This window comes from Octopus sinensis, linkage group LG6 (genome assembly GCF_006345805.1).
Source record: "Octopus sinensis linkage group LG6, ASM634580v1, whole genome shotgun sequence".
NCBI lineage: Eukaryota > Metazoa > Mollusca > Cephalopoda > Octopoda > Octopodidae > Octopus > Octopus sinensis.
Window position 1 is genome coordinate 18,799,390 of NC_043002.1, and position 17,464 is coordinate 18,816,853.

General features: G+C 35.4%; 1 protein-coding gene across 1 annotated transcript; it reads left to right on the top strand.

Moving 5' to 3' along the window:
* The first annotated feature begins 609 nt into the window (after positions 1–609).
* LOC115213377 (CUB and peptidase domain-containing protein 2) lies at positions 610–9,431 on the top strand. The gene is made up of 6 exons (XM_029782321.2): positions 610–677; positions 2,201–2,360; positions 2,845–2,972; positions 8,593–8,727; positions 8,820–8,965; positions 9,267–9,431. Exons 1-6 carry the CDS (start codon positions 629–631, stop codon positions 9,414–9,416), a joined length of 768 nt encoding a protein of 255 aa, XP_029638181.1. The 5' UTR covers positions 610–628; the 3' UTR covers positions 9,417–9,431.
* Positions 9,432–17,464: the final 8,033 nt, after the last annotated feature.

A 17,464-nucleotide genomic window follows, 5' to 3' on the forward strand; every position in this document is an offset into this window, starting at 1 on the left:
TCGGTTCGAAATTCTGTGATGGTCACGGTATACGACAGAAACTTAAAAAGACTGAAGGGCACAACGGCCGAAACGTTATTACCATAGCAACCAAAATAAGGATACAAATACCAATGTATATCCCTTTGTTTATTTTTGCAGGAAATATTTATAAACTGGAAATATCTATGCAACATTTACGGGTGATGGAATAATATTTGGATGAGTGGTAGAATAATATTTGGATGGCTCAATCCCTATAGAAATCATCTGAATGGTCAACACAATAAAATATATTTCATCACACAAAACACAAAAGGTAATCGTTTTTAATGTATACATATAAAATATTGGAAATGCTTTGAAGTTATACGAATTTCAAGTATTACATTTCAAAAGATAGAAGTATTGAATAGAAATTAGAACTATACTTTACTGAAATAATTAAAAAATTTTTATTGATTTTAGATGACAACAAAAAATATCTTACATTAAAACATTTTCTGTTGTTCTTTGCTATATTGTTAGAGTATTGATGGATGATTACAGCTGTTCTTTTCTCCAAGTTGTTCCCTAATGATACTCATCTATAAATACTACGCTCTCCATAACTCTAGCATCAGTTCAATCTTTCTACACCAGTGCCACCATGTTGTCTCTGTGTTGCCTTCTTGTTACGGTTGCTTCAGTTTATGCTGGTAAGTCATATCTCCGGACGAGGGGGTTTTCCGTGATGAAACTTCAAAAGTCGTCTGCATTCCGGTTGATATCTTTGTTAATACTGGTTTCAGTGAATTCTACATACATTTTTAAATCATTAATTTCATATGAAAAGATAATTTGAAACTGATTTTTTAAATATATCACATTGTAGCGAAACTTCTGTCCATTTTTCTTAAAGTAAATATCTAGTTTAATTTAGGTGTTTAACTTCTCAGTTCTAGTTGAAATGCGACGAAATCATTGAAGAATAATTACTTTTCCTTTTCTTTCAGATTTGTTCAAGCTTGTCATAATTAATGTTGTTATATTGGCTCCGTGTTCACTCCTAGCAAAGAACGCTTTTCTTTATAAATTTCAAAATGGAAATAATGCAAGTTTAGAAACAAAATTCCCGCAAAACACTTATAGTGATAGCGTAATGACTGAAAGATCACTCAGAAAATGGTTTTAACGATTCGGATACGATGACTTCAGCCTGCAGGATCAATCAAGATTAGGACGTCCAAGTGTGTTCGGTCCTGGTGCATTGGAAGCCACTGTTGAAGCAAACCAGACTAATACGGTTCAAGATTTAAGTATGGACTTCACTGTGAGCCATACGATCATTCATCGATCGTGAATTGAAAAGGCTTGGTTAAGTGACAAATGTGGGAAAATGGGTCCCACATGGTCTCTTTGCAGACAGTTACAAACAACGTGTCGACTGCTGCACTTCATTGGAATCTCGTGAACTGAAAATGCCTTCTTTGAATAGAATCATTACTGGAGATGAAAAGTGAATACTTTACCATAACGTAAAGCAATAACGTTATGGCTCAGTCATGATGAAGAACTAGCTCAGCAGCTCAGAAGTGGCCTGAATCCAAAACGAATGCTTCTGAGTGTTTGGCAGCATGTGAGTGGAATAATTCATAGCGAACTGCTTGAGCATAATCAAACAATAACAGCCAATATATACTGCCGACATCTAAGACGTTTGGAAGCAGTGTTACAGCAGAACGCGTCCATCATTAACAAACAGAAATGGAGTCATCCTACATCATGATAACGCGAGACCTCACACTGCATAAAAGTCCAAAGATGTCCTTGAAATATATGCTTGGAAAATTCTGCTCTACCAACAATATTCTCCGTGCCTTACACCTATAGATTACCATCTCTTTAGAAATTTACAAAACTGTTTGAGTGGATTAAGGTTTACTTCCAGAGCTGAGCTTAAAAAACGAGTTAATTTCATATTTTACTTCTAAACTTAAGGAATTTTATGAACGTGGCATTAGAAAGAGGTCACAGAAAAGAATAGTGACTATATTAACGATTAAATAAATCAGATATTATTTTTCAATGTTTCCTTGAGCATTATAAAAACGATAATTACAAACTGATAATTAATTGTTACAAAATTACAACCATTAAAATCACAATAGATATATTGTAGACATTCAAGAATGACTCTCCTAGAAATATATATATATTTTCGTTTCTGATTTTCCTTCAGCACCTGCCGAACAGATCGTCGGTGGATCTCCAGCAGCTAACTGCGAATTTCCATCTATTGTCCATCTCACAATATTTAATCAGCCCACAGATAACATGGTTAGTCTATGTGGTGGTACTTTGATTGATTCTACACATGTATTGACAGCAGCTCACTGTCTGTAAGTATATACACACTACATATTGACGTCTTTATATCAATAATTCACATAACTTGATGTAATATATTGATGTAAACACCTATAAAGTTTGGAAAGAATTATTTAGTGTATATACCAACATATATACTGGCTTTAATATCAGATTACAATTCACATTGAACATTATGTTTCCAAGAAACGTCCGATAATTGCCTTTCACCATTCTTCACATATTATGTTAATTACCCATTTTAGTTCGTGTATGTATAATACCTTTCAGACCAACAACACCAATAGAATTATATTTTAGTAACACACACAGACTGTTCGAATAATAGTATTTAAATGAACAACGACTTTTGATAATAACAGTGCCGTTTAAAGAGACATATGTTATAATACGATAAAGGATAGACAAACGTTTTAGTATCGAGGAGAATTTCAAGCACATGACGATGTAAAATGATTACCTGTTAAAGATTATGTAAATTCTATTTGATTTTAGAGAAGGTCATGTCAGAAAAGTTAGAGTAAATATTGGTACCAACGACAAGCGGATTCGTGGTCCTCAGACAACAAATGCTATTCAAATTATGAGTCATGAACATTACGTTCACCAACCCTACCTCATACGTGAGTATTACAATATCTTCATACACTTTCTTATAAATTTTCTCTTTCTTCTCACCATTTATCAGTAAATATCAGTGTTTCATCCACTGCAATTTAATGTCAGTATATCATAGCTATTGTTTTGGTGTTTTCATTTTAGTGTTTCTGCAAGAAATGTCTAAACACCGATATTTCTTCATCAGTATTTATCCCAGCTGCCATTATTCAGTCATTCTAGATCTTCTTATCTTAATTAAAGTTGTATGCCAAAGAATATCCGCATTAGCATTTCTCGGTAGTCACTACTACAGAATATAGTGATGTGGATTACAACGACGATGTATATGTATATATGCGTATACATACATACATACATACATACATACATACATACATACATACATACATACATACATACATACATACATACATACATACATACATACATACATACATGTACATTCCTACATACATACATATGGTAGACTTGTTTCCGTTTCCATCTACGAAATCTAATTGCAGGGATTCGATTGGCCGCGTACAACAATAGAAGGCACTTGCTCAAAGTGCCTATCCTCATCTGTACATATGTGTGTATGAACATGTGTATGTGTATGTGTGTCTGTGTGTATGTGTATGTGTGTATGTGTGTATGTGTATGTGTGTCCCCATCATTGCTTGACAACCGATGTTGGTGTGTTTACATCTCCTTAAAATAGCGGTACGGCAATAGGGGCCGATAGAATAAGTACTAGGCTTACGAAGAATAAGCCCTGGAGTCGATTTGTTCGACTAAGGGCAGTGCTCTACTATGGCTATAATCAAATGAAAGAAATAAACGAATAAAAGAAAGAAGATATAATTGAAAAGGAAAACAACGCACTGCTAACACCAAAGATAGGATACAACATTTACTTAGAAGTTGTTATTATATCTGATAGTGCAAAAAAGAACTGTAAGTGGCTGAGCGCTCCACGGACACGTGTATCCCTTCATACTTCTCATGGAGATTCGGCGTGACACAGAGTGTGACAAGACCGGCCCCTTGAAATAAGGTACTACTCATTTTTGCCAGCTGAGAGGATTGGCGCACCGTGAAATAAAGTGTCTTGCTCAAGGACACTACACGTTGCGGGAATCGAACTCGCGACCCTACGATCGCGTGCCATATACCCTAACAACTAAACCACATGTCTTCACAACTTCACAGTATGTTATGTTAACAAAAATACGGTGTCCTTACCAAAAGTCAATGCGGGCGCACGCACGCACACACACATGCACGCACACACACTCACACACACACTCACACACATATGTTATATTTTAATTGTTCCTCCGTGTGTTAACGTGGGCCTCCTAACGGCAAAGTAAATCCATATAATCAAGATGCCCTTGGCCTGAAAAGTAGCCTGAGGTAAACACCCCGCTTGGCTATTTACAATTTCCGAGGTTCTGCTCTACTCCATCTTTGATTCTTATTCGCATACCAGGCAGGCTTGGCTGCCAGCCTTGAAATATAAAATACTTTGTTTCAGCCTGTCGTACTTTGATACGAGCCCAATGTAAGGTTATTTGTCTTGTACGCTGTTCTTTCTTTTCATATACACCCTCAAATAATTCAACTTGAAAAACTGCTAGAATACATAAATCCAAGTATACTATTTCGCGGATATGTTCTCTGCAAATGAATCAGTATACACTATGAATTATTTTCCATTATAAGTCTCCTTTTATATATAAATTATTTTTGTATATTTCATACTCCATAAACAAATAAAAACTATTTTTCTTATATACAATGCACAATAAGCTTACATTAGTTAAACACTCATTACTTACATAATATTACTATATATTTCCCTCTCACCTTATGCCAAGCTAAATTCTTAACTCACATTTTTATTAATACATAAAAGGAAAGCATGGACATGCAGCCTACAAGAAACCCTCAGAATCTTTCCAGCTTGAACTTCCATAAGGCAAACTGGAAACAAATTGAGAAAGAGATCCTCAAACAACTGGCCTGAATGTCCTCCTCGCCAGACATCGACGTGAAACTTCAACAATTCATGTCTGTAATACAAGCCATATGCTACAAATGTGTCCCAGAGAGAAAGGCCACTGTACACAAGAAAAAATCCACAGAAAGAGGAAAATTTTAATGAGACGGCGTACAAAAATTTCAAATCGCCTAAACAAACAAATTGAAAGCAGTGAAAAGTCCCGCCTGAAAATAAAACTGTTGGAAATTGAAAAATGTCTGCAACTCTTCCATGAAAAGGAAAGAACAGACATAGAAGCCTGGACTATAGACAACATATAATCTAACCCCAGAGCTTTCTACAGGTATGCCAAAGAAACAGCTACGGTGCACTGTAGGATAGGGCCACTCCTTGAAAAGGATGGCACACTCACAGGAAAACCAATGAGGGTAAGTGAAATACTGAATGAGCAATTCAAGAGTGTTTTCACCCCACCCTTTGGGCATTTCCAAATCAGCAATCCAACTGACTTCTTCACCACTGTAGATATGGGGTCAGAGGCGGCGATGATTGATTACATCAATATGAAGGAAGACGATGTAATAAAGGCTATAGATGAAATGAAAACAGACTCAGCTACTGGCCCCGATGGATTCCCGGCAATCCTCCTAAAAGTATGTAACAGAGTCCTAGCAAGACCACTGCAGTTCCTCTTTCAGAGCTTCCTTGCAGCTGGCAAACTTCCAAGAAAACTGAAGGATGGTAAAATATGCCCTATTCATAAAGGAGGTAGCAGAGCGGAGGCCAAGAACTACAGACCTATCTCTCTGACCTCACACATCAGCAAGGTCATGGAACGAATAGTCAGAAGGAAACTGATCACCTTCCTTGAAGAAAATGACTTGCTGACACCCAAGATGGTTTCCGACCAGGGAGAAGCTGCTTAACTCAGCACCTACAACACTATGACTGGGTGCTGAAACGACTGCTCAACCACTCAAATGTGGAAGTGATATATCTCGACTTTGCAAAGGCCTTTGATAAAGTCGATCATGGAATGATATGTCACAAACTGCGTGATCTCAGCATAGTTGGAAAACTGGGAGAATGGCTTCATGACTTTCTGAAAGATAGAATTCAGGTGGTAGTAGCCAATGGGGCCACTTCCATTAACACGCAAATAGTGAGCGGTGTTTCGCAGGGCACTGTTTTGGGACCACTACTGTTCATAATGGCCCTCTCAGACATGCCCTCAGCCACGCAGAGAGCCACGATCACAAGTTATGCAGATGATACAAAAGTTTCACAGGCAATACAGAACCCTGAGGACACTAAACGCCTGCAATGTGAGCTGGACAAAATATACAAGTGGGCTGAAAAGAATAGCATGCAGTTCAATCTGAAAAGTTTCAAGCTTTATACTATCAGCATGCAAACTAAATGCAATACCCAATGAATACCTGGACCCGGAGGAATTGCAATCCCAGAGGCACAATCAGTGCGTGACCTGGGTATTACACGAGTGATGACGCAAACTTTCGTGTACATGTTGCTAAATTGGCAATGAAATGTAGACGACTGGCCGGATGGATTCTCAGAACCTTTAGAACAAGAGAACAAGAAACCATGATGGTCCTCTGGAGGACACTTGTCCTAAGCCACTTTGACTATTGCTCTCAGCTATGGTCACCATCCAGTGTCAAGTTGATCACAGAACTTGAGGCGATCCAACGTAGCTACACGAAGAAGATAGCCTCTATGAAGAATATAAGCTACTGGGAAAGACTCAAGAGATTAAAACTCTATTCCTTGGAGCGTAGGCGAGAAAGATATGCCATAATATACATCTGGAAGATCCTGGAGGGACTTGTCCCAAACTTTGGCATCGAGAGTTACACAAATGCCAGAACTGGGCGCCACTGCGTGGTGCATAGGACTCCAAATTTGCCATCAAGATGTAGGACAAGATACTGTGATAGCCTGGGCTTCCGAGGCCCACAGTTCTTCAATATCCTCCCGAAGAACCTAAGAGACCTGCATGGGGTGGATGCAGATGTCTTTAAAATGAAACTGGATCTCTTCCTGTCAGGTATCCCAGATGAACCAACTTCACGGCAGGAGGTGCAGATGAGGGCAGCTGCATCGAACTCTCTCATGCACCAAATGGCAGTTGCTAAAAAGCATTCGTGAAGTAAAACCATGTAGCAATACCAAATGGCGGTGCCCCAGCATGGCCACAGCTCATGAGCTGAAACTATAATCAATCAATCAATCAATCATAGTCAACCCAATAAATATCAATAACTATAATATTTATTAAAAATTTCTAACTCTTCCTAGCTTTATTATCTTCCCTACATTATTAATTTTCAGTCTTACAATATCTATTATACCTCTGAACGTTCTTTTAATTTTTATATCCACAGCAAATATTTACTATTTTAATTCTGTAATATTAACAACTAATTTTCCTATTTTAATTTTTTTTACCTTATATTTAATACGCACAAATGAATATAAGTTCTTACAGTAACACATTTCCATTATATGTAGCTCTTGAAATATTTTTATTAACTCTTGTTCTCGTTGCATTCTAGCAGCCTACTATATAAATACATCCACTAGTTTAAATACATTCTCACACACAATTTTTGTTTTTAAATATACACCATATCTAATATTACTTAAAACTGTCAAATGATATCCTCATTCAAACATAATTATGCTTTTCCATTGGACACCTCTATTAAACTCCTATAATGAATGACTTATTTGGAGCTTGAATTACTTATCTACTTACTCTTCTATAGAGGGAACGTCTCTTAAACATTTTTTCACTCAAATTTTCAAATAACCGTTAACTGCATCAGTTTTAGTTTATACACAGCTAGACTCACATTCTTTAGCATGTTCTCAATTGTTTCATATGGATAAAATACACATATCCGAATTTGTTATCTGCTATCTCATTCATCAAGTCTACTGTAATAATAAAAATTTTCTGTTGTATACTTGTTGCACTGAGAAGAACAATGATATGTAATTACTTTAATTTAATCAAATTAGTTTTAATTTTTCTACCATGCATTTACATGATAATATCGCTGTTTGAAACGATCGTACGGTGCATTAAAAAACTTCTCTTCTCAATTTATTGAGTTTCTATTAGATACCTTTCCATAAATTCTCATAACACATCATATATAAGTAATATTTTCATATTCGCATAAATCCTACGCCAGTAAACTACCAGCAAAATATGAAGTATTTTTGTTAGAAATCGCCCTTTTGAGCCCTCCAAAGTAAAGGATGAAATATAATTCGACCTTTTCACATACGCGCACACTCTCTCTCACACACACATGTATATGTATGTATGTATATATATATATACATACATACACACATATATATATATATATATATATATATATATATATATATATATATATATATATATACATATATATATATATATGATATATATATATGTATGTATTATATATATATATATATATAATATATATATATATATATATATATATACATATATAGATATATATATATATATATATGACATACATACATATATATTCGCCTCTAATGCATAACAAGCTGGCATTTATATCCATTTTATACCTATTTTATTTTTGAAGAGAACGACATCGCCATATTGACTTTGAGCAGACCAGTCCGTGAAGTAGGATGTGTGAAATTTGCAACTATGGCCTATCCAGGAGAAACATTTGATCATAAAAGATGTATCGCTGCTGGATGGGGAAATCTCTTTTGTAAGTATCAATATAGTTTCATCAAACATTCTTATTTGAATTAAATTGTTGTTGATCGATATTAATCATCACTCGATTTGTACTCCTTTCAGTCAAAGGAAATAGCCCTAACGAATTATATAAAGTGGCCCTTCCAGCTATTCCCCATGCTGTTTGTAAAAGAAGATCTAGGATGCGAATTGTTGACGGAATTCTTTGTGCCGGGGATTTCAGACCAGGTGGAGCATCTACTTGCCAGGTATACAGTATTGATACTATAGTATATACCTGTTTTAATATCTCACTGATGCATCTCTCTATCTGTTGAACATACTTTTAGATGTGAGTGTGTGTGCGCGTGCGCGCGCGCGCGCGTGTGTGTATGCGTATTAATGCAATGATATCGGACACATTTTCAATTTAGTGAAAAGAAAACTGTTTATCACAATAAGAAAAGTACCCTGTTGTATATGTTGAACAAAAAATTATATTTCGTAAAATAATTCAACATCTGTGAATTTCAAGAACAATATATAGATATATTGTTTGTGTTTTCGTAGGGTGACTCTGGTGGTCCACTTTATTGTCCAAGATCAAATGGTGAAATGGTGTTGGCAGGAGTAACATCTTTTGGACATAAATGTGAAAGACATATCAGTGCTTTCAGCGACGTCGGATATTTCCGAAACTGGATCGATAGGCACACGTGAGAAGTACTTTGATGAAGATATCTGTTATCAAAAGAATGTCAGCAGAATAATGTCAAACTATTGAGAAATCAATAAATATATACGAAATGATTTATGCAAATATTATTGTCATAATATTACAAGAGAATGTTTAACTGTTTCTCTTTAAGTGTTTATAGCGTCGGGAAAACGTTCACTTTACCTATTTCACTCTGAGAACGGTTAATTAGCATGTACGTTAGTTGAAACTTGTAGGCTGAATGGAGAACTGAACGAGATTTTCTTTCTATTCCTGACACTCTTTCAGTTCTGGAGTGGAAGGGGTTCGTGCACATATATACTTCTCAGCGTATCCATATAAATATATATTGAAAGAATAAGTAGAGATGGCATTTTTGAGGGGATAATTTTTTATTTTAATCTTAATAATAGTGATTACAGTGAGTGACCTAAGTTTCTGGATGATGTCTGTCCATCATATGCAAAGCAGAAGGAGCAGCAACGCTTCCAGACGAATCGGTTGAAAAGATGAATTACGTCGGGTTATGTGAAGAAGAATTATAAAAATATTATGCAAACCACCTATCTTCTTTCCGCCACATCGACAAAAGTAATGCAACTAAGTTGGCTAGCCACGCATGGAGTTTGAAGGCCAGCTCCATACCATTAGGTTGTTCCAAAAATAATGACCGATTTCTTAAATATAATTTTATTCTGGAAAAATTAACAATAGAAATGATTTGATTAGTCAAAGTATGAACCGTGAACATCTATGCATCCCTGCCATTGATCCACGAGATTATTTATGCTTCGTTGATAAAAACGTATTGGCTTTGATTCTAAGAAATCTTTGAAAGCCGACTCCACTTGTGGATTGGGCCTGAAAGTTTTATCACTTAAAAATGTGTTTGAATGCTTTAAAAATGTAGTCAGTGGGTGAAAAATGAATTCAGAGGGGAATATGGAGGATGTGGTAAAGTCTCGTATCCCAAGTCTGTTAGTTTCTGCAGCGTCATTCTTTCAACATGTGGTTTTGCATTATCGTGGGGCAGAACTGGGCCACACCGATTCACCCATGCAGGTCTCATTTTTTGCAAGTGAGCATGAATTTCAGCGACTTGGTTGCAGTAAACCTCTGCTGTAATACTCTGATTGGCTTCCAGAAAGCTGTAATGGACAACACCAATTGCAGACCACCAGACAGTCAACACAATCTTTTGTTGATGCAACATTGGATTTGGGAAATGTTTAGGCGACTCATCACGATCAAGTCATCGATCTGATCGTTTACGGCTATCATAAAGGCTCCACGTTTTGTCACAAGTAACTATTCGGTCAAGAAAATGATCATTGGTGTTTCGTAGAAAGAGCATTGAGCACACTAGTGGACCCCTCTCCCCATGCTCTGTTGACATTGGCTGCAGTTTGGGAGGCATTGTGCCCAAGCTTGAACTCATGCAAGAAAAGTAAGCGAGGGGCCTTTTTTGCCATGTTCATAATTAAGGGCACCTATGCTTTAAGATTGTTTTCTCTCTGAGATAAGTAGGAAATTATTAAAGAGCATACATCACTTATTAACTATGCCGAAATTCACCTAAAATATAATTAAAATACTATGATAAAATTGCGTTTCAAAATACAACATGAAGAGCGGCCATTATTTTTGGAACAACCTAATGCATAAATTCAAGTGGAGAATCATGGAGAAACATAAGTTATATGATCTAAGAAATGCAACTTATGCGTAGCAAAAATATCTCATATTCTTCTTAGATCCAACAATTCCAATACACTGCTTAATTCCAGCAGGTGTAAACACACGGACAGGTTTCTTTTGTCAAATCGAAGACCACCTGCTCCAGATTGGGTTGCTTTCTCGCAGACCTGGAGCTATTTTCTGCTATTTTGTTTAATACCAGCTGTATTAGTTGACGATGGAGGCGCAATGGCCCAGTGGTTAGGGCAGCGGACTCGCGGTCGTAGGATCGCGGTTTCGATTCCCCGACCGGGCGTTGTGAGTGTTTATTGAGCGAAAACACCTAAAGCTCCACGAGGCTCCGGCAGGGATGGTGATGATCCCTGCTGTACTCTTTCACCACAACTTTCTCTCACTCTTACTTCCTGTTTCCGTTGTACCTGTATTTCAAAGTGCCGGCCTTGTCACTCTCTGTGTCACGCTGAATATCCCCGAGAACTACGTTAAGGGTACACGTGTCTGTGGAGTGCTCAGCCACTTACACGTTAATTTCACGAGCAGGCTGTTCCGTTGATCGGATCAACGGGAACCCTCGTCGTCGTAACCGACGGAGTGCTTCCATTCCATTAGTTGACGCTTCTGCAACTAGGGAGGACGGAGATGTTATTTTTCTTCAGGTTGTTTCTTTCTTCCTGTTCCACTATTTGCATCAACTTACTTCGCTTTTCTTTTTAATTTTTCACGTCTTTTCTTATTCTCTCACTGTCCGGCTTCCTTGTTTTTAAAAAATATATATAACGCATGAACACAACCTGAAAGATTATTTGGAGATACGTGGCGTATTTTATGAATATACCTAGTATCATAAGAGTTATGAAACTATTAGTAGTTCTTTCGTTCTGTGTGCTATATATATATTATATATATATATATATAATATATATATATATATATATATATATATATTATATATATATGTATATATGTATGTATGTATATATATATATATATATATTATATATATATTATATATATATATATATATATATATATATTATATATATTATATATATACAAATAAGAAAGTGGAGAAATACATCTAAATCAAATATCAATTACCAGATAATACTCAATCACATACTTTATTAAACCACCACATAAGAGACTGTAGGGTTAAATATAAAAAGCAGAACAAATCAGTGTACATAAAGGAATGTACATAAAAGAGTAATGTTGAATAATAAGTAGAATATATGTAAAAGAGAATATAAATACAAGTATATATATAGTATTATTATATATTATATCTATATATTAGATATATATATATATACTATATATATATATATATATAATAATAATAAATATTAAGGAATGAATCCAAAATTACAGGGAAAATCATCGATTTAGGGTTAAATCCAATTTATAGTAAATTTATATAATATAATTCGAGACAAAACCACTATTTTAAACCAACAAGGAAAGACTTAATCAATACATAAAATTTTTAATATAAATTAATAAACCGCCACTACAAATGTTTCATGTCTGCTCCGACAATCTTCAGGTGGATTTTCGATCTTCTAATCAGTATCAAATATATATCAGTATATATATATATATATATACTCGGTTGTGTATATACATACATAAATACATACATATATATATATATATATATATATATATATATATATATATATATATATATATATATAATATATATACTCACATTATGTTCATATATATATGCAAGTATGTGTGTGCACGTATGTGTAATGTGATGATAGTTTTTCAGATCTGTAACTATATACTTTGATCTTCACTAAACGCAAGTGGACATTGAACTAAGAAGAAAGTGTAGTTTTAAATTGTTAACAATTTAATACTACGCATTATGAGTTTCCCTTAGAGCAAAATTACAAACCATATCCTGAAATTAATCTTCATGCTTTACAATTTCGGGAAGCCCGAAATCCCGTAAACTGATGTAACCGTAACCGTATACATATATCCATGCTTGCTTCTCAACTACATGGTTCCAGATTCAGTCCCACTGCGTGGCACCTTGGGTAAGTGTTATCTACTAAATCTACTCACAAGGCTTTGGTCGGCCCGAGGGCCGACCAAATCCTTGTGAGTAGATTTGGTAGACAGAAACTGAAAGAAGCATCAAGGATATCCAGAGGTATATCCTCTGGATATACTTGTTGCTTATTTTGATTTTAATCACCTTACTTAAAAATTGTATGGATAATACAGTACTAAATTCTGGTGTCTCAACTCAAGTACTATATTCATCTGAATCTATCTATCTATCTATCTAACTATCTATCTACTATCTATCTATCTATCTATCTATCTATCTATCTATCTATCTATCTATCTATCTATCTATCTTCTATCTATCTATCTATATATATATATATATATATATATATATATATATATATATATATATATTATATATATATATATATATTTATATATGTACATATATGTGTGTGTATGTGTGTGTGAATATATGTTTGTCTCTCCGCTATCGCTGACAACCGATGTTGGTGTGTTTATGTCCCCGTAAGTCAGCGGTTCGACAAAAGAGACTGATAGAATATGTACTATGCTTACAAATAATAAGTCCTGGGGCCGATTTGTTTGACTAAAGGCGATGCACTAGCATGGTCGCAGACAAATAACTGAAACAAATAAAGAAAAAAGAATACATATATATATAAACACATAAAACTAACATGAACAGCAGGTTGCATAACATTCTAGACTTATATATATATATATATACTACAAAATTAGAGAATGGAGAAACATACTTAAATCAATAAAACATCAACTATCCGATGATACCCAATCAATACTTTAATACACCATTACATATGAGTAGTGTAATGGTCTTTGGTAGGGATAGGTACATCCTTCATTGATGAATTGATCAGTATTTTCTCCATTCTTCTAGCAGTAATGATCAAAGGAACAAATATACTACACTAGGGTGTATTCACATGCACTATTAATATTTAAATCAATAAATGGATGCTTCTATTACACCAGTATGAGCAATTCAGGTTCCTCAAAAGATAAATTTAGGTTATAAAATGAGATAGGGGTTGAAAATTCAACCCACCATGGGATAATATATATCCAATATACTGCCAGATAGGTACCCAACAAGATTAATACATAGATGTTAAAAATTGTCAAACAATCAGTTCATCTATTGTATTATATGGTATATATATATATATATATATATATAATATATATATATATATATATTATATATTTATATATTTATACCATCATCATCATCATTTAACGTCCGTTTTCCACGCTAGCATGGCTTGGACGGTTCGACCGGGGTCTGGTAAGCCATGGAGGCTGCACCAGGCTCCAGTCTGATTTGGCAGTGTTTCTACAGCTGGATGCCCTTCCTAACGCCAACCAATCCGTGAGTGTAGTGGGTGTTTTTTACGTGCCACCGGCAGAGGAGCCAACGCAGGCTGGCAAACGGCCACGATCGGTTGGTGCTTTTACATGTCACCGACATGGACACCAGTCAGGCGACGCTAGTAACTGTCACGCTCGAACGGTGCTTTTACGTGTCACCAGCACTGGTGTCTTAACTTCAATTACTATTCGGAATTTTTGATGTTGACGAACTTGACTCAACAGCTCTCCTCAAGAACAGCGAGTCACTCTACGATCTAAGGTTAGCACAGCAGGCCGTCCTGTGAGCCATGAACTCACTTCATTTGTCGGGTCTTCGAAGTGACAGCATATCTCCAGAGGTCTCGGTCTTTCATCATAGCCTCTGTGAGGCTCAAAGTACGAAGGTCATGCTTCACCACCTCGTCCTGGGTCTACCTCTACCCCGGATTCCTTCAACAGTTTGGGAGTGGCACTTCTTCACACATCTCTCCTCGTCCATCCTTAGTACATGACTGTACTAACGCAATCGTCTCTCCTGCACGCTGCATCCAATGCTTCTTATGTCCAACATTTCTCTCAGGGTGCTTACACTCTGTCGTGTATGCACACTAACATTATACATCCAGCAGATCATGCTAGCTTCATTTCTTTTGAGCCTACGCATGTCCTCCACAGTCACAGCCCGCGTTTCACTGCCATGAAGCATGGCAGTTCGCACACATGCATCGTACAACACACCTTTCAGTCTGAGCGACAGACCCTTTGTCGCCAGTAGTGGAAGAGGCTTCCTAAACTTTGCCCAAGCTATTCTTATTCTAGTGGTAACGCTCTCTGAGCATCCACCCCTGCTACTAACTTGGTCACCTAGGTAGCAGAAACTATCAACTAGTTCTAGTTCCTCCCCAAGGAGTGTAATGAAATCTGTTTTCTGAGTATCAATGGTGTCAATTGCCCCTGTGCATCTGCCGCACACGAAAGCTATCTTCCAGGTTAATTTTCCTTTGATATTACAGCACCTCTTATGTGTCCATAGCTTACACTAGGTACATCTTATGGAGTTTCTACCTACACCTTTTCTACAGATCGAGCAGGCCACCTACCTGAAGGTGTATGTGGTGAGTTTGCCTTCCTACTTACTAGAACTTTGGTCTTTGCTACATTGACTCTCAGGCCTTTTGATTCTAAACCTAGCTTCCACACACGAAATTTCTTCTCTAGTTCCGGTAGCTATTCTGCTACAAGGGCTAGGTCATCAGCATAGAGGAGCTCCCAGGGACAACCCGTCTTAAATTCCTCTGTTATTGCCTGGAGGACTATGATGAATAGAAGGGGCTGAGGGCTGAGCCTTTTTGGATGCCAACTTCTACTCTGAATTCTTCACTGTACTCATTGCCAATTCTAACCTTACTACTAGCCTCTCTGTAAAGAGCTTGTACAGCCCTTATTAACCATTCGACTTGTACAGCCCTTATTAACCATTCGAGCCCTTATTAACCATTCGTGGGGCCCTTATTAACCATTCAAGCCCTATCAAAATAAGCAACAAGGATATCTAAAGGTAATACAGTACGATCGTTTCATGCAACTTCATTTAATTAAACAATGCGAGTATTACATCAGTTTTAAAATGTAGAGCAATCTTCAGTTGCATATAAGTATAGAATTTTAGTTAAATTGAAAAGATTCATTTTCATACTTATTCCATTAGCAACTTCACAAAGAGGGTAAGTAAATAGACAGAGAAACCAGTTTCATTAACAGAAACATGGTAGTAATTAATATTTATTCATGGAGACACTGCTTATCACTGATTTTATTTTGCTATTTAGATTTACTATTGGGGGAGGGGATTTAATATTATTCTATTAAGTCTAATGGAGACAACAACAAGAAGCTATCTTTTATAGATAGAGGAAGGAACAGTTTAAGTGGCAGAGACATAAATCAGGTTCTCTTTGAAGAAATTCATTTGGTTCAGTTGAATGTATTTCAGCTAAAATTAGTAGGCCAAAACTGATGGGGTAGGGAAGATAGAAACTTCTAATACTTAACTATTTAACAGCCATAACCCTACTTGTGATTTCAAATAAATAGGTATATTTTCGATAGTTTTTTTCAAAGAATTCGAATAATTTTTGTATCTTATACAATATGGATGGAGAATATAGAAATAATTTCATATTTATATAAATATAAATCAAATTTGTATAAGTTTATAATTAATTAGTAAATAGTAATTTATTGGTATTAATGAGTTAAATTAAAGGAATATGCTAAACATTACATATATTTTCTGCATGTTAATGACATTCAAATGTATTTACTTGTATTATAAAATAGATATTGAATTATAACAGTATGGTTCTGTATAGGTTAAGTGTGAACCCAATAGAAATGTATTATCAGCAAGATAATATAGTGAGTAAATGAGTAAGATAAAATGGTTTAAAATGTTAGTGAAGGAAATTTAAATCAGTAAATTGAAAAATAAATTTTTTTTAGAATATAGTAGATAAGGGGTAGACTAGATTTGCATTCTAAAAACTTATTGTGGGATATACCTAGCTTATTTATAATAGGTGAGATAAGCTCCTATAAGAAAATACTTAATAATTACATTATATTTTTATAATTACTAAACTAAAATTAATATTTATTTATCATGGAAGTTGTTGTGTAAGGTTAGTGTTTAATATCGGGTGAAGAAATGATCAAACTATTGGTTAAAAATGATATTAATAATAAGACTATTATAGAAATAGAGATATTATTATCTATTCATTATCAGGTTTTGAATATTAATTAAGGGGATTTAGAAGAACTTTTTATGAGAATACTCTTAGTAAATAAGGTTTTAATTGACAAACGTATCAAAAACTTTAAATTATAATGGAAGGGAGGCAACTAGGCTAGTTAGCTGTAATATTTA